General features: G+C 40.5%; 1 protein-coding gene across 1 annotated transcript in view; it reads right to left on the bottom strand.

The window, feature by feature from the left end:
* Nucleotides 1–1,465: 1,465 nt before the first annotated feature.
* The window catches only part of scara5 (scavenger receptor class A, member 5 (putative)), a 113,065-nt gene continuing 88,836 nt past the window's right edge, over nt 1,466–25,694 (bottom strand). Inside the window, exons 10-12 of the mRNA XM_085770345.1 lie at nt 25,187–25,252; nt 12,380–12,568; nt 1,466–4,062 (exon numbers count right to left, since the gene is read on the bottom strand). Of these exons, the coding sequence (XP_085626471.1) occupies nt 3,929–4,062; nt 12,380–12,568; nt 25,187–25,252 (389 nt within the window). The 3' untranslated portion in view covers nt 1,466–3,928. The remainder of the gene's footprint in view (nt 4,063–12,379; nt 12,569–25,186; nt 25,253–25,694) is intronic.

The following is a 25,694-nucleotide window of genomic DNA, read 5'->3' as shown; positions in this document are numbered from 1 at the left end:
TCAGCTTCCTCCACCTGATGACCTTCATAACCAAACTGTGGCAGATGGAGACGATACACTGGACAAAGGAGGACGAGGTGGTGAGCCAGGACCCAAGAGCTTTGCTGCTTAGATACAAGCCCCATTGGAGGAAAGTGGCTTCAGCAGCGATCCCTAACCATTCGCCAACCTGAGATCCATCCTCCCTCCAAGATACGACCACATGATTGTACATGTCGTAGCATCGTCACAAGTCAACAAGGTAACTACCACGAGTCAGTACAACTCCTTGTAGTATCTCTGGTTCTTGATACAACAGGAGGTGAAACTGAAGTGACTGGATGACCTGAAACTGAAACCAGAGGAGTCGACCTTGAGGTCAAGTGGAAAAACACCTCATGTTAGTTAGCAACGTCCTCTAGCAGCGCCCTCTGCTGGTGGATCAGTGAATCGCTGGCTCACTAACAATTGCATAGTGGGGTAATTGATCAAAGTTTTCAAGACATTGGCTCCACATATATCAAGACATACAGGTGCTTTAAGGCTGCAGCTAGTGATTGTTTTTGTGACTGACTGTCATTTTCTCATTTAATATCTCAAACATTTGGTCTATAAAACAGTGAAACACGTTCTTTCTTTTAATCCTAACATCCTAATATTCAGTTTATGATCACATGAGACAAATAAAAACAGGACATCTTCACAATCGGAGAAGCTGAAGCCCTTATTGATTCATTCACTAATACTTTCAATGGCTATAATATGCAACATTCAACTGGGATTGTTCAAACAGTCACATACCATAGTGTTGGTGTCATTAAGTCCCAGCTGTCAGCATTAAGGGTGATGACTAGTAATTAGCTTCCTGGTGGCCAAAAGAGTCGTCAATCTGGATCATTACTGGGTATTAGAGTTTTAACTGTGCATGAAATAAAACATAAAATAGTGCGGTGATGCAGACATCACAGTTTTCTGAACCAGAAGTGACTTCATCACATGATTTTTTGTTTTTAAACGAGCAGCTGAGTGACTCATCCGATCATCTATTATGATACACAAGGAAAACATGTTACCCACAATTCCCTCCTCTGCTGTTGCTGCTGCAGTTTTTTTTTTAATATTTCGAGTCAATTGAGTCTGGTTTCTCACCTCATTTTCCCTCTGCTACCCCCCCACCCCCACCTCGACTCTACTTTTAACAATTTGTCTCCCTCTGTGGCAGCGTCGTGGTGGTTGGTTTTGAAACAGAAACGACGTCGGCCGACACACAGGCGCTTTTTACACGCATAGAAAAAGTCATTTCTGGCTGCGGTGCCATGAGAAGTCAAAATTTATATCCAAAACGTTCCTCTCTCCTCTCACTTGGACATGAAAATTCAATCATCATCATCTTTGCAGATTCGATTTCATAAAAAAAAAGAAGAGAGAGAAAAAAAAGAAAGTTAGTGGGCCAGACTCTTTGGGATTTGTTTTAAGTGGGACAGCTTACACGGGACGGGGTTTCACTGCAGATTATGGAAGCAAAGGGAATTCAACTACAGCCCATGGGGGAGACGTTTCAGACTTGTTGTAGTTTGCCAAATTTTAAGATGCACTAAAAATGTTTTTCCTCCCTCATGCTCTTCCAATATAAAACACGACCGGGGGGAGAAAGAGACAGGTTCCTATATATATGTATATTTTATCCCGCGGCCTTGGTGGATTCTCTGAGCCAGGACACTTGGGAGGTACAGTACCAGCCTTTTTGGATTTGAGAGCAGCTATAAAGATTAAACCCCCCTGAGAGAGGAATAAAACTCAGAAAGAAAGAAAAAGCTTCTATGTTATGGTTGGTTTGGTGCATGTATGTGTGTGTATGTGTGTGTGTGTTAGTGCTGAAACAACCCGAGTTTTGGCAGTAAACACTGACAGACCCACTGTTATAAATTGTGCAGGGCAGGCGTCCATGCATCCATCTGTTTATACTCATCTGTTCTCTCTTCTTTATAATTGCTTCATCTGTCAACTCAAGTGTCTGTTAACTGCTTCCAAAAATCTGTTAGATGCAGATTTTTTTTATCATTATTTATTTTTGTTACCCCCCTTTCATAACAGTAAGCGGCACCGACTTGGTGATTTGCAGGTTAAAAAGATGAGGACGTGTCGAGAAAAAACAACCTCATCATCTTCTCTTTATGAAGCTGTTAAAGTTTAAAGTCGTTTACACATCGGAGCGTCGTTAGCCTTTCATCTGAAGTCGTGTTATAGCCCACCTGATGATTATAAATCCAATTTTTCAGTCTTCTTCTTCTTTTAGCCGCTCTGGGACTTTTATGCAGCGGGTTCATCACAGGCTGAAACAATGAGACCAACATAAATCAGCAGATTTGCGTAATAATCAGAGCTGTCAAAGTTAATGCGATAATAATGTGTTAACGCAGATTACACCATTAACACCACTATGTGATTAACACACATTCTGTTAAACTGGGCTTTCGGCCTGACTCGTAGTTTTAATCAAGTTTTATGTCAAATGCAGCGAGGCCTTCGAGGGTGTCTGGAAAATACAGTATGTGCCATTGCTTTTGGTTCATGTGTAATAAAGTTACATTTGCATTACGCAGCGTATTTTTCCATTATTAAACGCCTAAAAATAAACCTTTAGGGTTCGATTTGTACAAATAAAAATGTTTGATTTATTTGCAATCAAACACAAATCAAATATTTTGAGGTTTTTTTTTACGACTAGTCATGCTGTGGAGCAACATTTTAATGAGTGGGTCCTGTTTTGTTTGTATCGTACACATGTGAGATCCACAGTCTTGGTCCTAACCTGTGTTTTTAAAAACCTGAATTTGCACCTCAGCTGTGTAAGTGAGGAAACAAGGAGCGTAAACAAAACTTCACTTTGAGCAAAATAAAATGTTGCAATAACGGATGAGGTTGTTTTTTAAACTTTGGGGCCTGATAATCATGTGCAGTTGCATATTTACACATCGGAGCAGTCACAGAGCAACATTACCATTTATTGGGAGTCAGGTTTCTCCCCATCTGATGAATGTAAATCCAATATCCACTCTCCTGTCTCCTGAGGGAAATATCTGGCTCTTCAGCTGCTCAACGCTCCACGATGTTCACCAGCTGCTCTCTGTCTGCCGGTCAGGTGCTGTAGCTACAGTGAGTGTTTTTAGGGGCTTTCTCGGTGAAAACAAACCGCTTGTTGTGGCCAAAAATGACGACATGAGAGCAGCAAACAGTGAAATTGTGGGACACACGTCTATAAAAGACTGAGAGGAGCCGATAACTGATGAGATTTCAACTCTGCAAATCACCAAACGGACGCTTACTGAGCAAACGCTACACGATAGATATGATTAAGGCAACACTGTGGTATGCTTAGCAAAAGCCATTCCTACATAATACTGAGAAGAGCAGCTGCCTGTAAATGGAAAAAACAAAAAAACAAAAATCAAAACAACAAGTTCAAAGTTCATCGATGACACAGTCTCGTCAGTCTCGTTATGTGCCGTTTCAGCTCCGCACGACAGCTGGACAAGCGAAGGCTCTCGGGTGTTGGTGGTGATGATAAAAATGACGATTAAGTTGTTGGGTCAGTTTGACTCCACACAAAACGGCAAACCGACCCCAGGCGACTTCACTCTGCTCCTATAAAACGTGACCTCTGACCCTTCGTTGCAGACGGAGGAGCTCCGTGACTCAGACCCGACGTGCGACGACGATCATCGTCCTTCTCAAAGTCTTTTAAAAGAGAAATATGTGCAGGTTCATCAGCTCCACGGTTTCAGTCTCGTGGCTCAAACGCTCACACGTTTAGTGGTGAACTTCTTAAAAAAACAAAACAATGTTGTTACACTTTGTTGTAGCTTTTTTTTTTTTCTTCTTTTTTAAAAGTTCAAGGCGCCGTTCGTGGAGAAGGAGGAGAAGGAGGAGAAGGTCTGTATATCTATGGTCAGACGCTGCAGGTCACGCCGGCGTCCTCCACGTGGCCGCAGTTGGTTTTGCCCCAGCCGGAGAAGTTACACTGGTGGATGGTGTCCTCGGTCCCCGCGCACGCCACGTCGTCCATCCAGATCAGACCGGTTCCTGCAACAGAAAGACGGGAGAAGGTTACAAGAATGGACAATTTAAGGTTAAAGGGATAGTTCACCCAAAATTCAAATTTCACTCATTATCTACTCCCTCATTTCGACTAAGAGCTGTGAGAATTTTCAGAGTCCTCCGTGCCTTCTCTGAGTTACGGGTGGGGGGGGTCCGCGCAGCAGTATTTGTCCATATAATGGTTGTCAATGGATACCAACTTTCTTCGTCCAAAAAGACACACCAAAAAATATCCCAATACCTCCATACTGCTCGTCTGTAATGTCCCTCTTGTATTGAAGCCCCGACATGAGAAATTGTTCCTGGACACAGGAAGAGCAGTGAACAGAGACACTGGGAGCTTCCGCTACAAACAAGCTTAAAATATAGACTTATTTAATTTCTTTTGGAACAATTTCTTATGTCGGGGCTTCAATACAAGAGGGACATTACAGACGAGCAGTATGGAGGTATTTGGATGTTTTTTGGTGTGTCTTTTTGGACGAAGAAAAGTGAGACTCTGAAAATTCTCACAGCTCTTAGTCGACATGAGGGTGAGTAGATAATGAGTGAAATTTGAATTTTGGGTGAACTATCCCTTTAACTGAACTGAAGTTGGAGCTGTGGGGATGCAGGAAGAAGTTTGCTAGATTGATCTGAGAGCTTGCTTTTCTCATGTTTTCATTTTTTTTTTTAAATTTTCTACCTTTTTTGTTTGTTTTTTGGCCCCTTTTCCCGCCTTTCTCTTAAAAAACACGTGCAAACAGGTTCACAAATTCACTTTCTGAGACTAAAAGGTGCTGCGATCCAGCGGTGCAGTAGCCTTCATGTGCAGACAGGTGAAGTGTGATCTCCAAAGGCATTTTTATTATTTTAAAAGATAATCAATCACAAGATTATATTGGGAAATAGAATAAGAAATAAATAGATAAATAAAAAAATAAATAAAGAAGTCACATCTGGACTTGAACGGCAGCCGTCCAAGCTCCGCCCCCTCTCCCCTCCTCCCTCTCTCTCTCTCTCTGATGGCTCGTCAAGGCATCACTTTGACTCGTCTGCGCTCATGCACGCAGTCGAAACGATGTAACCGGAGCCAAAGAGATACGTGGAGTTTTTTATTTAATCATCACACAGTGAATCATAAACTAGATAAACTCTTAAACTTAAAAACACAAAGTAAACACCACATCCTGAACCCACTGACGAATCCTGACTTGCTCTTCATGTTGTGGGATGTAAACGCAGTCTAGTCACGTCATCATTAATTAACCAAAGTAACGAAGCTTTTTCAGCTGCTCTGTGAAACGGACGATGAGCTCGTGACACTGGATTAACTCGTCGAGGATTTGAAGCCAGAGTTTTAAGATGTTTTCAAGGTTTCGGGGCCAAACGGTGTCACAACCTGATATCACACCACAGTTCATCATTAGGACTGAAGGGTTCGAGCCTTCGAGTACTCCCTGTGCTTCTTCCTCGCAGAATTGTTGATCAGATAATATGATATCCGGTGATAAAAAACGCATTCCCAGCTGGTAAGCAGAGACTTCTTTGGCTGTATTGTTTTTCGCAATAAACTTTAGTTCCTGTTTGTAAAAAGCAGAATCACTGGAGTCCTGTATACACTTTGGTTTTGCAACAGTTTTCAGATGCTCGAAGGAGAAACCACTCAGCTGCGAGGGAATAAGAGCGAGGCCGGCCGGCCGGACGGACGACATTTGGTTGCACTCAGATGCTGATTCTCCACTTTAAAGGAGTCGGAGCTAAAAGGGGTTTATGTCCTGTAGGTAAGAGAAGAGAGAGAGAGAGAAGCTGAGTCGCATGTGAGGCCTTTAAAGCAGCATCTGGAGCCTTGTAAGTGCGGAGATAGAAGCTGTCGTCTCCGTCGCTCGGCTCTAAATCACAGCTGTTAATCCCTCAGGTGTGTGTGGAGCTGTCAGCATCACTGAAGCACCAGAGGGGGGATGGGGAGGGGGTCTGATTGGACACTGACCGTCCCACCAGAGTCAGAGGGTGGTGGTGGTGGTGCAGTTGGGACTTTGGATCATGGATACTGAAGGAGATCAGAGCTTCTGTTTGGATTTCTTGTAAGGAAAGCAGCGAAACGACAGCAAAAGAGGTCAGAAAACAGCAAGAAACAGGTCAGAAAAGATGAAAAAACAACAATAAAAAGGTGCAAAAAGTCTACAAAGAATGAAATTATTGACAAATAAGCAGAATTCTCAAACATTTAGCGGCTGCAGCTTCTCAAATATGAGAGTTTGATGCTTTTCTGTCATATTTACATGGAAGTAAAACCATCTTTAATGGGATTTAGATTGTTGATTGGACAAATCAAGACTCTTTTTGTACTTAAAACATTGTCACTGTAGGACCAGAGGGGACGGGGGTCTGATTGGACACCAACCGTCCCACCAGAGTCAGAGGGTGGTGGTGGTGTGGTTGGGAATTTGGAGATTGGAGCTTCTGTTTGAGATGAAATGTTGGATTTCTTGTAAGAAAGGCAGTGAAACGACAGCGAAAAAGACCAGAAAACAACAAGAAACAGGTCAGAAAAGATGAAAAAACACAAATAAATGAAGATATTGTTGACAAATAAGTAAGAATTTGAAACATTTACAGGCTGCAGCTTCTCAAATCTGAGAGCTGATGCTTTTCTGTCGTATTTACATGGAAGTTAATTCCACATTTTTAGGTTTTGGATCGTTGATCAGACAAAACAAGACTCTCTTTCACTTCATAAATCTAAAAAGACAAAAATGATTAATAAAGACTGAAAAAAAAAATCTGTGTTTTGTCCTCAAAGTGCAGCTGCTCCATGTGATTTAGTGTTGGTCTTCACCTCAGAGGGAAGAAGAGACATCACCACTACATCACTGTCGTCAGTTCATTGACAGGTTTGAGCCTCGAATATGAATCAAAATCAAAAGTTATTTCTACTTTTCAAGCTTCATCAGCTTCATAATTTATTTTCATACTTTTCTTTCACAATTCACAGCTCAAGTGAAACAGACCACAGACAGCGCCGTCAAACGTTTTCCAAAACCTCTCATTGGGACCGTGTTAGACCCCGTTTCCTTCCTCGATGTGTTTTATGTCGTGTTGGAGGAAGAAAGTTTTTTCAAAGATCCGTCCAAAATAAATCGAGTCCCAGTCGGTAGCGAGAAAAAAAAAGAAAAAGTGTAGCTCTTGGTGCAGCACCGGCTCGATGGCACCGACACTTTGTCTTTTTAAGTTTGGAACATGTGCTGCATGAAATAAGTGTGGACACGGCCCGGGTTTAGAGACCTGGTGCTGCCAGTTTCTTTCTTTCTTTTTTTTTTTTTGGCTCGTTTCTGTGTTTTTTACTCTTTCAAAGCTCAAGTGGAGCAGCAACACATAAAAAGAAAATCTCAGTATAAAAGATTTGATGACTTTAGATCATCGTTGGACACAAACTCTCTGGTGAAATAAAATTTAGGTCAGTTCTGTTTTCATAACCAAAATCCAGAATCAGCTTGAGAAGAAAAGAAAAAACTGGCAGGACATGTGACACACCCTCGCCCCTGGACTCTTGGCTGAGAAACCCCAGGAAGAGAAAGAGGAAGGACTCTTCTTCTTTCTCTTGTTCTTCTACAACAAAACCTGCCTCATATTTCTGCATCATTTGACCAAAAACGTTGCATTTAAAGGGGAAATATGCAAGTCCGGTCGCTTTTCCTCTGTTTTGCTAACCCTCCTCTCGACCATGTGCATTTGTTTTCAACAAAGCCGGCGAGAAATCAATCTATGTAGCAGTGGATAACGTTATTTATCATATACGATGTTACAATGTGTATATTTGTGTAGTTTAATCTGTCATAAACAAGAGATTACGGGTTACGGGGCGAGTTTGTGTCGTGTAGTCATTTATTTAACCATCACAATTACTCCAAATCTGTTTAATTAAGGTAAAAATGTAGTATAGTTGAGGTAAAAATCCTGCATAGTTCCTCTTTAAAGGCCGATATCTGAATAAAAGAAGCAAAAATCACCAAAACCACCTACTTCGATCCCAGATGTTACATATAACAAAGAGGCACAGGCTGCGGATTTAACGGATTTAAAAGCAGCGTGAAACGTCACACACGTGTCCATATGGATTCAGAGGTACATTGTTGTTGTACATGAGCAGCAGCTGTTCTGCTTCACAGGGCTTATAGACCGTTTACTCTGGATCTCACAGGCCGAGGTTTCACGATGCCACGTTCGTGACGCTTCTCACAAACACAGTGTTGAGTCACTAAATCACCGTGATTGGAGGGTCACACCCAGACACAGTTTAGACAAGAGTTTCCTCAGTTTCGGGACAACGAGGAGGAGGATTAAGACTCTGTTGTTGAGTCTGTTTGCAAATGAGGCTTAACGAAAAAAAAAGAAAAAAAAAGAAAGAAGAAGCTGGTCTGCAGAAAATCAGTTCTGGGTTTTGTAAAAGTCGCCTTTTTTCTATCCAACAGTATCCGATTCTCCTGGAGGGTTGACGTCTGCGTCTCCTCACTGATTATGAGGTCAGACAAACTCTGGTGTTTCGCTCCTGGTTATGGGAAATACAAGTCGATGCTCACCTTTGCAGAGCAGACTACGATGTCATTGAGTTGGACTCCTCGGAGAACAGTGAGCTCAGGAGGCGGACGTTGGTGCAGCTCAAGCAAAAACACTGAGGATTAGTGCAGCTCCTTTTGACTAAAATAGGCAACTGAAGGGCACACGAGTATAGACCCAGACTGATGAGCGGAGAGAAACTGAACATTTTGAATGTAATAAGTGACCTCTTGGCTTTTTAAATTGTTTGTTAAAATTCATTTTGACGAGCTGTATCAACATGTCAGACATAAAAACACACAAAATATGTTTGAACTTGGTCGATCGGATTCAAACAAAAGGTGATAGAAAGTTTGAAACCAAAACTTTCAACCGAGGTTGACGGTAACTCTCCTCCTGACTTTGTTTTTCATGCTGCAACATCTGGAATCGGCCACATGATTTGATCATAGTGATGTGATCAGTGAAGGTTATAGTTATAGAAAACCCTGTTGTGAAGGCTTCATACAAATATCTGGATGCATGATTATCTAGAGGAGCTATACTGTATAATGGCATTATTGGTAGATTTTACATAATGATGTGGGTTTGTGGTTAACTTCATTATAGATCTGGTTGGAACTGTGTCTCATATACGTACTGTATAAAATAAAGCATTTATGATTGGTGCTCGTCTTCCAGGTCTTCAAGGGATTTTTTCCTCAAGACCATTCAAGACCACAGCTGCAGTGACATTTTAACCACAAACTTGCTCAATTTGGTTCATGTAATGTAATTCAGTAACTTTAAGATAATTAAAATTGTTCTACAAAAGTATATGTATGTATGTAACCATCTGTAAACTTGGTGTCACCAGTGTCAACAGTGGGAGGAGACTTCAGCAGGTTCTGTGTTGTGTTGTTCATTTTAATCCAAACATTAAATATGATATACATTTTATTTAAAATGATCTTTTCTTTTTAGCTGAGGAGGAATCATGTGAATATCAAGCCACATGGTTATTATCTGTACTGGTATTGAATACAGTAATGGTCTTGAAAATGGTCTTGAAAATGGTCTTGCATTGGTTTGGTCTCGGGTTAGGAGGTCTTGACCACAACACTAGTTTCGATATTCATGAATTTAAAGGGATAGTTCAACATTTTGGCAAATTGGCCCATTGCCATAATTCCTATAGTTTTAGTAGTAGGTTCGTTACCTTTAATTGTTGGTGCAAGCTATTTTTAGAACGGCGGAGCAGAGCTGCAAGCTGCTCAGAGCTACGCTACGGAGGCTAATGGGATTTCTTGGTTTCCCTCATCAAACTCATCAAATACACAATCCAACAACTCCAAAACGCTCTGGTGGACAAGTTGTGACCTGCACATTCACCACGCTATGAGATAATAACAGAACGTTACAAGACAGAGTTGTTTTAGAGGTAAATTCATGCAAAATCGCTGATGCACATTCCCTTTGGAGGCAGTTTTTCGGCAAGCAGTCTCTGCATTTGCCTTGAAAACAACTCTGTCTCGGCACATCAAACTATCCCTGCCACCAGTGTAATATATACGAAGCTGTGGTGTTATTAGGTCTGGTGTCATTAGCTGGTGCATGGCGTCCGGGTCTGGTACTCTCTGTGGTACAGTGTGTTCTCTTCTCTCCTGTCTAAAAAAAAATGCCCTGAAATCTCTTCAAAGATCTTATTATGAAGCTGTAAAAGTTAAACAACGAAAAAAAGAAAGAAAGAAAAGAAAATCAAAAAGGTGAATGAGTCATCTGAAAAAATATAAATTTGAATTCCAGATTTTTAGTTTTAAATTGAATCCAGCCGTGATGCTGGTCACCGCTGTTGTCTGGAGGTCGTCCCCTGGAACAAAGGCGTGTTTTCCCCTGATTTTCCAGACGTATTGGTAACAACTCGTCCTGGACAGAGGCTGAGTGATGTAAGGTCGACTGGTGAATGAAATAAAATATAAAAAAGAGGGAGAGAGAGAAAGAGGGAGATGGATATGACCCGCGAGACTCCCGTTTTGACGACATCTGGCTCTCATGGCGTTCCTCATAAAAACCTTAATATTAATCCCTGCAGCTTTTCAGGGCACTGTTTAAATAATACCAGTTGACGGTGAAAAACAGCGGAGTTTGTAAAAATCACAAGTGCTTCCATCGGTAAATTTCACCCCATGGATACAGTATGTAGGCCTACTGTGGGAAATAAGGCTTCATTAATTTCCTGCTGTACATACAGTAGTAGGAAAAAATATTATTATTTGCTCATTTTTGCATGATTTTCAATTTAATATCTCAAGACCCAGAGCTTCGTTTAGTCCTGTTCATGTCTACAAGATATAAAAATCAGATACTGGAAACTTCCTCATGATAAAAAAAGAGGATAAACGTCTTGTGCTGCAGCTGCTGCGATGTTTCTACGCATGTGCAGTCAATCTAAGATGCCATACAGTCACACGCACTCTTCTCATCAGGCATTTTAAAGTAAATTAGCATTGATGAAGTAGTGACAGTTTTGGAAACTCTTCCAGGACCTGTAATCTTATTTAAACTGTCCGATTTTCTCTTTCGTCCTTTTCCAGTTGTGACTCTCAATGTAAAACACACTGAGCTGCACTTAAAGTCTTACAGTTTTAACCTGCTGTTTGTCAGAGCATGAAAGGATTTAAAAAACTGAGACTAAATGTTAAATATCTGGTATGAACTGTAACTTCAGAGCAACTTCCTTTTATATCTGTACAGTTTGTCTGCCGGAGCTCTGGACCTCAGTGTCTTGGTAAAGGACACTTCTGAGTCACAGAAGCTTCCTTGAACATTTTTCTAATCCAGTGACAATAACATAACTCTGACCAAAAATAGAAACAAATAACATCAAGTAAAACAAGTTTTGTTTTTTGTGATTTTCTCCTTCTAGTGTGCGTTAGAGCTCGTTCTCCTGCTGCAGAGTGAATCTGCCATCAATCCCTGATGATGCTGCTGTGATGGACAAGAATAAAGACTGATGAGCGGAGAGAAACTGAACATTTTGAACGTAATAAGTGACCTCTTGGTGGTTTAAGGCTTTTCATTTCTTTTCTTTTTTTAAAACTGTTTTTTAAATTCATTTTGACGAGCTGTATCAACATGTCAGACATAAAAACACACAAAATGTGTTTAAACTTGGTCGATCGGATTCAAACAAAAGGTGATAGAAAGTTTGAAACCAAAACTTTCGACCGAGGTTGACGGTAACTCTCCTCCTGACTTTGTTTTTCATGCTGCAACATCTGGAATCGGCCACATGATTTGATCATAGTGATGTGATCAGTGAAGGTTATAGTTACAGAAAACCCTGTTGTGAAGGCTTCATACAAATATCTGGATGCATGATTATCTAGAGGAGCTATATAATGGCATTATTGGTAGATTTTACATAATGATGTGGGTTTGTGGTTAACTTAACTAACATTATAGATCTGGATGGAACTGTGTCTCATATACATATAAAATAAAGCACCTAAAGCACCAATAAAAACATCTGAACAGACTAAACCTTTAATTCAGGACTCTGCATGTTGTTCCTGTTCATTCTTAGACTTTGTTTTTACTGTGTAACCTCATGAACAACATGAGTGCGCTGCACCTGAGCTGACTGTGAAGACTGTAGGACGGACCAGACCTCAGCTCAGTGGAAGAGTGTGTGTAGTTTGCAGGTGCAGTGAAGTAACGTGTGTGTGTGTGTGTGTGTGTGTGTGTGTGTGTGTGTGTGCAGAGTTTTTTCATTTATTTTTGTTACCCTGTCCGAAGCGCCCGGTCTTGTGGACCTCCGCCGCTCCTCGGTATCCCAGCATCCTACACACCACGTCTCCGTCCTTCTTATCCCACACGTCGTCACACACCGTGCCCCATCGACGCTCGTGGAAAACCTCCACGCGGCCTTCGTGAGGCCCCGACCCGTTCACCAACCTCACCAGGGTCTCCTCCACTGCAACAACGACAGACAGACACACAAACACACACACACACACACACATAAACACATAGAAAAATCTGTGTATTCAAGTAAACATTCATGCACATTTGTTTCTACCACTTAACGTGTTTGCAAACGGGAACATCGCCGCATTAGCGAACAGGAAAACTGGAGTCTTCATTATTTATGCCAGCATGACGACGTTGAAGGAACACATGAGTCTTTTATCTGGCATTAAACTGGCACGGCTTTGAACTCACACTGAGCAGATTACTTTCATTGTGAGTGTTTATGAGTTTAATGAAGCTCTGTAAATCGAACCAATATGAAGACAAACTGAGATGAATGGAACTGTTTTTGACATGAAGCTCCAGATATTTTTTTTTCTTACATAAACCAGAGAAACAGTCAAAAAGGAAAAATAAATAAAGTTACATTTTCCTTCTCCATGCCTCCCTCCTCTATACTCCTTCATAAAAAAAACTGTGAGGTTAAAAAAAATGTAGGTTTTGAAGTTGTATTCAATAATTTTTCATTAGTTGACCTACAGTTCTGCATTAATCAAATAAACCTGACAGCGCAGAGAAATTCATAACTTCCTGCTTTGGCACTTCACTGTTTGCATCTGTAAGTGTTTATCCTGTTACCTTAACTGGAGGATGGAAACAAGCAGCTGCATTTAAAACATCGAGGGGATTTAAGGAGGAGGCAGATGAGATGAGAACAGGGGATGAAATAAATAATTATAATAAAAAATGAAAAAAAAAAGATCAGAGGATGTGAACCAACAGTAAAAGTGTGACCATAAAAATGTAGATGAAATTTTATGAGACGACTTCACGTTAAATCAAAAAGAGAAACTGTAGATGAGATGTAACAAGAGGTGTGTCAGAAAATGTGATTTAAAGTGATGTAAAGAAATACTGAAATAAGAGAAGAGAGTTTGGAAGAGGTGAAGAAAGAAATGAAGAGGCAAGATGGGTGGAAACTGGAAAATAAGAGTCTCGGTGCTAAAAATAAACTCAGTGACGATGTGTGTGCGTGCGTGTGAATGTTCTGCAGAAGCGTGTTAGCCCGATGGCAGTGAACGCAACACAAAGCACAGCTGCAGGTCATGATGATGATGAGGCTTCATCACTCAGGTTGCAGGTGTTCGCTCATAAAACAAAGAACTGGACAAATAACGATGATGAGACCTGATGATCGCAACAAATAAAGAGGAATCAGGTCATCAGACTCATTATGACCTAGTTTTTAATTGATTATTAAACTGGTTGTTTTTATTTCCCCTGACTTCACTCCCTCGCCCCATGATTTTATTACTCTGATGATTGATTTCATTGCTTCTTACTGTCTAATTGATTTCTGTTGCTGTGGAACTTGCATGTGAAATATTTTGAGCCGCAATTTATGTCATGAATGGTGCTCTATAAATAAAGTTTATTGTTGTTAATATTACTCATCAACACCTGCGCTCTTCAGCGATGCTAGCTCAGAGGTTGTTGCCAGCAGGAACAGGCTGAAAGTTCAAAAGAAGGACAGTAACAATGAGTTACTGCACTTGCAGCATCAAAGATACAAAAGCAAATAGTGTACACTGCAAAAACCCAAAATCTTACCAAGAATATTTGTCTTATTTCTTGTCAAAATGTCTAATTTCTAGTCAAAACTAATCTCTTTCCACTTAAAATAAGACTCATCACCTAAAAATGTACTTGTTTTGATCATTTTCACTTGTTTCAAACAAATTTAGTAGAAAAATCTGCCAGTGAAAGCAGGTTTTTTGTGCTTGTAATAAGAAAGAAAAACTTGCTCCACTATCAAATTTTTCTACTTATTTCAAGTGAAAATATGCTTAAAAGAAGTAAAAAGTGTCTAAAAACAAGTATAATGAGATTTGTTTTGACTAGAAATTATATTTTGACTAAAAATAAGACAAATATTATTGGTAAGATTTGGAGTTTTTGCAGTGTAAACAAAGGAGGAAAGGAACAGAAATACTGCAGGTGCATCTTCTTTGTCGTGTTTTTGAACAAGCTCATCATTGTTAGTTACAATAACTATTTAAACACCTACTACCTGCAGAGATAGGGTAGGGATAGAGTTTGCTGGTAAAAGGCCTAGAGTGCCTTGCTCAGGGGCGTTACAGTCATAACAATAAGACTATAAAAACTGCTGTATAATCAGAATTAAGGATGCGTGTGTGTGTGTTTAGGCAGAAGCTTCATGGAAGCAGAGACAGTGCATCTCGTATTCCTCAAACTATGTAGCAGCTGCACTTATAATTGACTTGATTTATCACCTCTCGGAGGGCAGAGAGGAAATGAAAAAGAGAGGTAAACACAGACACACACACACGCGCGCATGCACACACACTGGACGGCTCCTCGGTGTCAAGACACGCACCGACTGAGGCTGTTGACAAAGTGCTGCGGAGTGAAGCCAGACACATTATCTAGACAGGATATTGGTCTCATCAGACCATCATAAACTTTAACCGTGTACCATTTAACTCTCATTATACACTCAAGTTATTTGCACTCACTAGCCCATCATAATTTAATATCTACCATAACATTATACTATCATATCTGCTGCGTATGTTTGTATCATATTCCTGCAGAAAGCCAGTAAATTAAAACCAGAAATTAGATGTTTTTCTGTCTCCTGCTGCTGCTGCTGCTTTTTTTTCTTCCTTCAGACGACTGAGAGACAGAAGAGCAGCGTTATTGAACAGTGCACACACAGAGGGATGAGTAATTGAATACTCAATTACCTCAAACAGATGTTTAAACTATTTGTTCACTCATCAGAATGAAGTTGGATGAAAACTGGAAGTCTGTCCACACACTTGACTTCTTCTTCTAAATATGTTTTTATTGTGGTGCTGCTTAGTTTTGCTTTGTCTTTGCTGCATCTGTATACAGACCGTCCCAGATAATGTCAGCTAAAAGAGCAAAAAATACATTAATTCAATCATATTTGTGTCTGTATGTGGTCACTGGCTATAGTGCAGTGTTGTACGAGTCTCTGTGTCTACAGAGGTGGGAATAGGGAGTGCATGTGTCCGCTCACTTCACATTTATTTACCATCTTCTCACACAGAGGCTGAATTTGACAACTCAGACTGTAATAAACATCTCTAAGATGATGGTTCCAACTTGAAAATCAAATAATGCAACCAAGCTTAAGTTCACTGTTCGCTGTGTTAATGTCTCTCTGGATTGATGTGTCCCTAGGTGTCAGTCAAATGGTAACCCCGCCCTACAACTAACTCTGCTTTATTGCCTATTTGATCTTAAATGGGACCATAATTTGAAGCATAAACATCATATTGTATTGAAGAAGACTTTAAACTAGCGATTAACACCAAAAACGCAATGTGGAAACAATTGATGTTGCAATAAACCAGGTGAGAAGTTTGGTCATTTTCTCATTGACTTCCATACTATCGGACAACTTGTTGCATCCAAAGGAGTCGCCCCCTGATGGTCACGTGATTGAACTGCAGACACACTAAAGCAATTTTGGGACCAAAGTATAATTAATCTTAATTATCATGTGATTAGACATGCAGATAAATCAATCAAATATAAAACAGTGACAGTTCGAATGAAACTTTATGAAAGAGTTGGGTTTATAGCCATTAAAGTAACTTAATAAGAAAAAATGTGTTTTTATGAAGCAGCAGTTCAGTAGCTTGGGAGTATTTAAAAATCTACATGATTTTCTTATTATTAAATCACCTCTCAGATTATCTTTTATTGACCCATGACAAAAGCCAGGCTGACTGACTGACTGACCGTTATCAGTCCTATTTATTCTTCTAATCCTAGCGCACATGTCGAAATACCACTGAGACATTACTCACTACTTTCTCACGTGTCTATCTCACTCTATTCATCTTTTTCTCTCTCGGCCCTTCATTCCTCCTCTGCCTTGTAAAGTGCCTGGAGCTTCCCACTGTGCAAATGAGAGACTCTGGGGAGAAGAAGAAAAGGGAGGAGGAGGTGGAAGGTGGAGAGGAGGGAGGCTTCTGGACGGAGGCAGAACATGTCGACTTCAGACCTAATCGGAACCATACAAGCAAAACTAAACACACATTCATATCTCTGCCACGAAGTTGGACTGCGACACGTCGGAGTTATTTCCCCTCCGGTGGGAGTGCACTTGATTTATTTTGCCAGAAAACTGTAGAAATCAGGCAGAAACGATATGAGAACGTTAAAGTGAATCAATTTACTGAAGATTCATGTAGCTGCGATGTGAGATGACACTGCAGCAGGAACAACACAGTCCAGCAGCGACCCTCCTGCTAGTATGTTGTTAGGTGGAAACCTCTCATCCACAATTTCGGTGACTTTCATGCTTTGAAATGAACTGAAGAATTACACACTCCTCTAATTATGGGCTGAAACTTTTTCCAACTTCCCAGGCTCATAAAGTTTAGTCTAAACCCGTTGGATAATACCAGAGAAGCCAAAATACGTGTTTTGACTTTTTTTTCCTTGAAAAATTTGGCAATTTGGACATAGACGGCTTTCATCGAGGAGGTGGGAACAGAAACAGAAACTGACTGTTTGCTAAACTCAGACAGCATGGGAACATCATCTAAACATTTGCAAATCCTAACGTGGTACAGCAGGTCAACAAGTTTCAGATTTGAGGCGATGTGCTGTATAGTTGAGCTATAAGAAGCATTTAAGGTTTTGATGGCTGATGTCTCTTTTTTGTAGCTTTCCCAAAAACCAAAAACACAACAGAAGTGTAAGAGATAGATTTGCTGGTGCTATAATATATATATCTGACTATTGAAATTACTTAATACAGTCGGACACTTGCGGGTCGACTAAATCTGAAACCTCAAAACATTGAGGCTGACAAAACCAGTACTTCCACAAATACTGTGGAGTGCCTCAGCTTTATGGATTCTGAGTTATTCAATTGTCCTTTCCAGAGAAAAACCAAAATAAAACCTTTTTTTTCTGGCTATTATTTAGGATAAAAATAAGAACTGCTGCCAAACTTAATACTCCTTATAGCCTACTACTGGCACACGCCTTTGAGATAGGCCTACTTCTGCTTTCCTTGTCCAAGTTCCTTCCAGAAAACCAAAACAAGCCGAACTGTGATGTGGAATAAAAACTGTTTTTCACACATAGTTCACAAGCCGAATATTTTTCCTCTTAAAAAACCAGCACAAATACTGCTACAGCAGAGCTCTTAGCAGCTATGTCCTAATAATTATCTTTTTGGTTTAGTTTACACTCCAAAACCATTGACCAAACTTGTTACTCGAGGTGTTTGCCAAGGACATCTGGTCGCCTGGTTAACCGTTACGCTCTTATAAAACCATGACTCTAAACTCTTTGGCTAAGTAGGCGTACTTGAAGGCAGCACACTGTTTGGTTCTTCATGCACGCTTCCAAACTGGCCACCATAAAATGTCAACACGTCATACCCACCAATTTCATTTTTGGATTGCAAAAAAGGAATTGGCGGAAAATTAGCCTCAAATAGCTGTCTCCACCCAACCGCTAAGACCTTACTTTTACGTAGTTGATGGCTTTTTCAGAGTTGTGAACAGTGATGTCCAAGGAGAAAAGTGTCAGGAATCAAAACAAATACTTCTTTAAGTAAAACGTCAGTAATCCTACTCCCTTGACTTGCACAGAGCTCTCATGTTCACTTTGGACGGTGAGCAAAGCAGTTCACCATCAGCTAAAGAAGCACTCCCTAATTCTTGACATTTCACAACAGACCTTGTACCTTTTCTGCGAAAGTAAGTGAAATTAATGCGAGTGGCGAAAGTTATAACGACTGTTTTTGTCCAGAGAGAAAAAAAAAATAGATAAATGAGCTCCAAGTGTTGGTGGTCGTCCAAGTGGTTCAAGCCTCGCAGGCCGGGCGAGCTGCATGCACAAAACCAGAGTGTCAGTACCTGAAGAAAGCCAGAATATAGAGTGATCGTGTATTACTAATGTCTATCTGGCAGGCAGGGAGGGTCTGGATCGGACCGGACCAAATGGCATCGGGACAACAGCTAACTAACTCCATCTGTTTGTAAAACATTCGCCTTGAAACCCTGATGTTACTGTCGGACGGTCACGCTTTTTGTTCAATTGTTTTCTTCTGCTGAATCTTACTTTGTCTCTTTGCAAAGTTGGTTTACAAGCACAACCACAATCTTTAGTGCTTCTATAGCCTATGATCTTCATTCAATTAAAAAATTCAAAGCAATAGTTTTTGCAATATGGGAAACATGCTTGTAGGCCTATCTGTCTGGGCGGGCTTCAGCAGCCAGTTAGCTTAGCTTAGCATCAAGACTGGAAGCAGAGGGAAACACCTAGCTCGGCTCAGTAATGTTCACTAATTAACACCATGTAAAATCCCATAAAAGAGTCAAACTGGGTCTGATGAAACTGTAAATAAAACGACTGATTCACCTCTTCGGCTCCAGTGTGTGTGTGTGTGTGTTTCCTCATGTGTGTTCGTTTAACTGTGTGTGTGTGTATGAAATCAGAAATGAAGAAAATTAAATTACACGGCGCTGTGGGGGAGTGGGGCGGCTCTGTTCTAACCCATCCACAGATAATTGGATTCAGCAAATTAAATGTGAATAAAAATAAAAACTGAGAAAGCAACGGGTATATCAACAAAACTGAAAACTGAAAAATATTAAATAACGACCGATCTCTTTGACTCTGTTCCTCTGCACTGATGTTGGCGACACAAAGAAAACATAATAATAGTAACATGGTTTTATCATGAGGCTGAGTCCCAGGGCGAAAATAAATTTCTCATTAAAGTCCAGAGTTGAAAACATTTATATCTGGATCTCTGTAGCTGCGAAGGTGGACTGTAAAAACAACCTGTCAAACATTAAACCCACTGTACTTACTGCTGGACCCTTGAGCTGGACTATCAAACTGTCAGCGAATAAGTGTGTGTGTGTGTGTGTGTGTGTGTGTGTGTGCATGCTTCACTGCCTTTCTTACAATATGTTCACTGCCAAGTTAAAATTACTCAAAACTTTGCAATGGCTGAAATATGAAAAACAAATTAGGTGTTTCCTTACAAGTTTTGTATCCGTGAGAAAACTAAGTTTAGGAATCATAATGGACAAATTGTGTTTATTTGGACTCTGGCCCTCGCTGTTGCTAAGCTAATGGGTTGATTTACGTCAGCTAATGTCAGCAGCAACTGTTAGCACGTCCAGCTAACTAGACCACAAACGTCTAAGGACACATTATTAACTTATTTGAAGATTACATATTCCCAGTGGCGGCTGGTGGTCAAATTAGTTGGGTGGGCTAATAAAGCTAAAAGTTAGGGTTATCCCATCTCACAAAAGTATAGCAACTAACTAGGCCTACACACTGCATTAAGTAAGGGTCTAGTCCAAAACAACAAAAAAAACCTTCACCTGGTTATCTCACACATACACACACAGTCTCTCTCTCTCTCCCTCTCTCACGCACGCACGCACGCACGCACACACACACACACGCGCGCGCACACACACACACACACACACACACAAACACTTACACACACACACACGCACGCACGCACACACACCCGACTATATTGCTCAATTAAAAAATAAATAAATAAATAAATAAAAAAGACGATATATGCAGCTCATATCGACGGCCTTTCTGGTCTGTTATCGCCATGTCATTTAAGTCTGGTGCTCCCGGTGAGTTTAGAAACTAGATTCTCCACTTCGTTCATGTTAGCAAAGACAGTTTAGAGCAGTAAAGTAATGCTACCTGTGATGCTAGCGCCTAGCGCCACTGTTTCTGTCTTCTCCCTCCCACAACAACACAACTTCTCCTCCGGTTCCTGTCATTGGTCTGAAAACAGCGGTGTTGGGCTAAATGAAATTAGCCCCAATGACAAGTGAATCAAGGGGGCGGGACATGATGCCTGTCAATCACTGACCCTGCGTCAGCCCGCTGCTGATTGGTCAGAACCGCTCGGCCTGTGGGCTGAATGAAATTAGCCCTGTCAGTGCCCGATCCGTACCCGGAACACGATCCGTTCCAGGACGCTTCTGCGCATGCGCACGCACATGCGCACTCCCTCCATCTTTTAGTTTACGGCAGACACCGCGGATATGGATGAAAACAGAGACGTTCTATGAGGAAAAACACAAGCACGTCGCAACGAATTCCCCTCTGTTCTATTTCTGATTAAATTAAATGTAATGTAGACCGATCAGTTAATTGTAAAACATTTATTTATTGATGTAAATGTGGTGATTTCTGCACATACAGACAGCAGCAAGTCAGCACTGCTCCTCTGACCAGCTCCTCCTTAAGCTTCACTTTTCATTTACACAAACTAATCAATGAGACCATAAATTAATCTGCTCGCTTTCTCCACCGGCATGACGACGTCTGGGTGACCGGTCGATCACAGGTTCGATCCCCTCAGCCGGCCGGCTGCTGCCTCTGAGATGAGCCGAACAGCGAGCTAACGTTAGCTCCCGGTGGCTACTCCCAGCTATGCTCCCAGCTCTGCTCCCAGCTAGCTCTGCACTTCTCCCAAAACCGGAGCAAACTTCCAAACAGACGTCAGTTGGATAAACTGACCACAGATTAGGACTCTAAACTGTGACTTTCTCGCATGAAAAAATATTTAAAATTAATAAAGTGACGTTTTAACAACGCTACGGCGGACTTTTAGCTGCTCTACTGCTAGGCTATCAGTTAGCATAGCTTTGAAGCTAATGCCGTAAAACGGCGCATGCGCAGAAGCGCTGGAACGGATCGTGTTCCGGGTACGGATCGGGCACTGACAAGCCCCAACAGTCGGTCAATGGCGAGGGCGGGACATGGCACCTGTCAATCATCCACAGTCGGAAAATGAATGAGAGCAGACTCGGTGAGCTGGGGCTGATTAAAATTAGCTCATTTAGAGATATCCTGTGTTTTTCTTGAAACTATTTAATATTATTGCCAGTTCCGATTTTACTAAGACTTAGAACAATCTTTTGTATGTTATTTAGAGAATATAATATAGGCTATATATAATATTTTTTCCTCATCTTTTGTTGTGTAATGCAGGGAGGGCTTAGCCCCACTAGCCCATTGATACCAGCCGTCACTGCATATTCCACTAACTTTGTGAATACTGAGCCTGGATGCTTTCAGAGTTTCGGCCAACGCTAGCTGCCCTTTTGTGTTGCAATTGAAGAGGTTTAAACCCCAGCAGCTTCAGCCAATGATTGCAAAAATAATACAGACTCTTTCAACATCAAGAATGAAAACATAGTTACTTGAAACTACTTGAAAATACAAACAAGTTTCTGCAGGTACATTTTTCCTGAGACAGCGGTTAAGCCAACTTTACACCGCAATACAAGAACTAAGCTAATCAATAGGTGATGATGCCAATTTCTAGACAACTTTTCACAAAATATCACATGTGTAAGCCCATCAATAAAATGCACAAGATCCCAGTTATGAGACTCTTGTTTTAAAATAATAGAAAAGTTTAAAAAGTCAGCCAGAGAGACACAAAACCAACTTTTTTACCCTAACCGCAGCTAGCTCCGGCTAATACGTTAGTCGTCACGGCTGTCCGCTGCTGTGTGATTTTCTGTCTAGTTGGGAATTTTTGGATCATAGCGAAGAGAAACTCTACTCAGAGCGTATTTGGCGAACATTATCCGTCCTTTTTATGTAAAATTTGTGCTACTTTTATGACAGCATGACAGGTTTCTGGGCTAATTTATGTCTAACCGTGCAAAACTGGTTGTCATTTCTAACTAAAACTGATACAGTCTGTGTTTTTGTCTCATGTGCTGTTGAAAATTTATATTGTTATCATAGTAAACTGTATTCATGCTACATCTGAGCCAGACAGATTTGGATCAATAACTATAGGCCTATGTTTGACTCATGACCACATAAACTTTGTTTTTACTTGAATATACTTGAGTTTTATCAGAGACACTAGAAGAAAATGCACTTTTCGGATATCAGAAATATTGATTAACACTGCACTCGACACAGTAATCTGTAAGGCACAGTAGTAACTACATCGTAGAAGTACACATTTTCATCTGTTTCAGTGTCTGGCACTATTTTCTTTTCATTGTGGTCTAATTTGTAATTCATCTTTTTTCCTTTGAGTGTGCTTCTTGCGACTTTTCTGGTGAGACTTCACTGTCAATTAGAGTCAGCATCAATCCAGACCCAACAAAAGAAAAACTAGGCTATTTAGCAAAGATGAAAGTCTCCATGTTTCTGTCCTGCTCTCTACAGATCTGGGCTCCAGTTGTTGCTGCTGCTGCTGCTATAGGCCTTTAACCAGAGCTGAGGAATCTGATCCTTTCAGTGACATAACGTCCTGAATGGCAGATTAATTTTCTGTTAATGCCCAACATGTGTGGGGTGAATGTGCACTTTTTCCCACAGACCCAAACTTCTGAGGTCTCACTCTGGCAGCGCAGGTATGCACCGTAAGCTTTGAAGCGTAAAAAGATCCCAAGTCGTGCATCAAACGATAAGATTTGTGACAGAAAAGTTGCGTGGCATGGCGCTTTGGCGCTTTGACACTTCTGACAGTCGACAGCATGTGGTCTCGCTCCGTCGTCCTACTTTCTCTGAAACATCAAACATGCGCGTCTTGTAAATGATGTGAGGAAAGAACCGTTCTCTGACGGTTCTGTAATGGGCAGAAGAAACCACATTCACATGGTCGACGTCTACTCTGTTTGACGAACACCGCGACATCGCTCATCGCAAGGAACGACAGCCATGATGATGAAACAAAAGGCAGATAAATTTCTGTGGTTTTCCAAGGGGGCATTAATGGTTTTTCTTTCTGTGTACCTGACTCCAGATTGTTGGTTATGTATGAGGTTTCAGTTTACCACCGCACGACACACGGCCTTTCAAGTCCTTTTGATGTAGCCCGAGCCATGTGGTTGTTCGTCATGTGTCGGAAACCGTGAGAATACGTTGAAAGGAAAAGCAGATCCACTGATCCTTTAAACTCGGCCACAGTCCTGCGCTGAGGAACGGCAGGTGGAACAGAGACGTATGAAGCCCATAAAGTCACCAGCTCATAAATTTGTGATTCTCTATTACCAACTATTGGTTTTGGATCACATGCACTGATGTATGCGCTCGTCGTGTTACAGCAGCGGTGCCTCGGTGGAATATTCTGTACATTGACTGTGCAGCTGGACAGGAAGTGGCTAAAATATACCTAAATATCAGGGTGCATGAATCAAACCTAAACTGTGCTGTTTTATTTGATGCTGCTCATACCTAAACTATGTGGTCTTAAGTTTTTAAAACAGTTTAAATGGGCCATGGGCTTATATAAATATAATATATACGTATACAGCAGGTGTCTGAAATAGTTTAAATGTGTCCTACCTAAGTAACTAAGTACATCTAAGTACATAGAAACAATATAGTCCTGTATTTCATGCCACATTGTACTTTAACATTACTGCAATTCATGTAAAAATGCTATTTATTTTGACAGCTTCTGTACCTGCTGTACACAGAGTCCTAAGACTGTCGATAACATTGTATGATGGCCTTAAAATATCACATGTTCTTATTGATTTAACAACAAAAAAGTACATTAAAAACTATAGTCTCAATATACCTTATTCAAGTGATTTTGTTTTAGTACTTATCTCAAAGTTGTTTTGACTATTCCTGTTTTTCCTTATACTATTTAACAACTATTGAATTTTTTTATATATATATATATATATATATATATATATATAAATATATAAAATATAAATATATATATAAATAATATATATAAGCACTTGTAGCTACAGACTGTTCCAGTTAATCAGTTTTGTTTACCACATTGCTCATCAATCATCTTTTTTTTTTTTTTTTTTTACTATTCATACTAAAACCCCTTAGTAATAGAGGACGATGGGAAAACTATAAACTGCAGTGTGTTATAATGGCAATTAGTGGTAATATGACTGTAACATGAGTTGTCAACATACTTTCCTCAACGAAGTCTATAAACATTTAATTTTACTGGAGAATCTTTTAGCAGCCCATGGTACATTTACTGTTTAACCAAACTGGATTTACTGACTCCGCACTCGCACGTGTGTGTGTGTGTGTGTGTGTGTGTGTGTGTGTGTGTGTGGTCATCTTACAAGCTCAGAGCTTCCACTTCCTGCTGGCAGCAGCATGTTAACGAAGGGACTTGGCATTTCTAACAGGAAGTCATTTTCAGCTCTGCAGTGTGTTGCTGTTGTTGTTGTTCAGCACTTCTCTTGAAATGTTCTCTCAAAATGGACGAGTACAAATGTTACTTTTGCGCTAATTGAAATTACACTGAAATGTATCTAGCTCTGCTCTAGCCTGTGAACGTCTCTTAAAGAAACCTGCATCATTCCCAACTTCGAAAACATCATAAATCGATTTTAAATGTGTCTGAAGCAGGTTGACACAGGTGCAGAGTTCATGTTTGTGCATCAGTTTCTGGTAGTTATTTCAGGTGTATAAAGGTGCAATAAGACACACTGTTAATCAGAGCTGACTGATTAACAATGTGTCTGACTGTTAACTGATGTAGCTGCAGCTGAGGAGGACAGGGTATTTTCCCTCTGAGCTGGACTCTCACCTGTTTTCTCTCCTCGGTCTCCTCGATCTCCCTTCTCCCCCTTCAACCCTCGTTCTCCTCTGTCACCTGAGGAAAGAAACAGACCAGGTGACGATTTAGCAGATTTTACAGAAGCAGAAATAAAATCTGACCTTTTAAAATGCGATTTTCACACTAAGAGTTTTGTGCATAACAGCTTGTTTGTGGTTTAGGTTGAAGTGTTCATGTCATGATTGGTTTTCTCCTTTTTTTTCTTTTGAATTATTGATTCTATATTTGAGAAAAAATAAGATATTGCTTTTCAGAAACACTTATTGCATGCTGTATAATATAATTATACATGTAAGTATAAGTATAAATGCTGGAATATCAAAATAAAATGGCCTGAATGGGACTTTTCAAATGTTTTTTTTTTGCTAAAATTAGAAGAAAAAGCCGCTGTACCATCATGGTACATGTCTCATGCCAGGTTTAAGGGGAAAAAACTTGTGTAAAACACCAATTATGTCAATGAAAAACCTGTAGTGTA

Source organism: Trachurus japonicus, chromosome 24, assembly GCF_045865225.1.
Source record: "Trachurus japonicus isolate A0001 chromosome 24, Traja_1.0".
Classification (NCBI taxonomy): Eukaryota; Metazoa; Chordata; class Actinopteri; order Carangiformes; family Carangidae; genus Trachurus; species Trachurus japonicus.
This window is presented reverse-complemented; position numbering and strand designations above follow the sequence as displayed.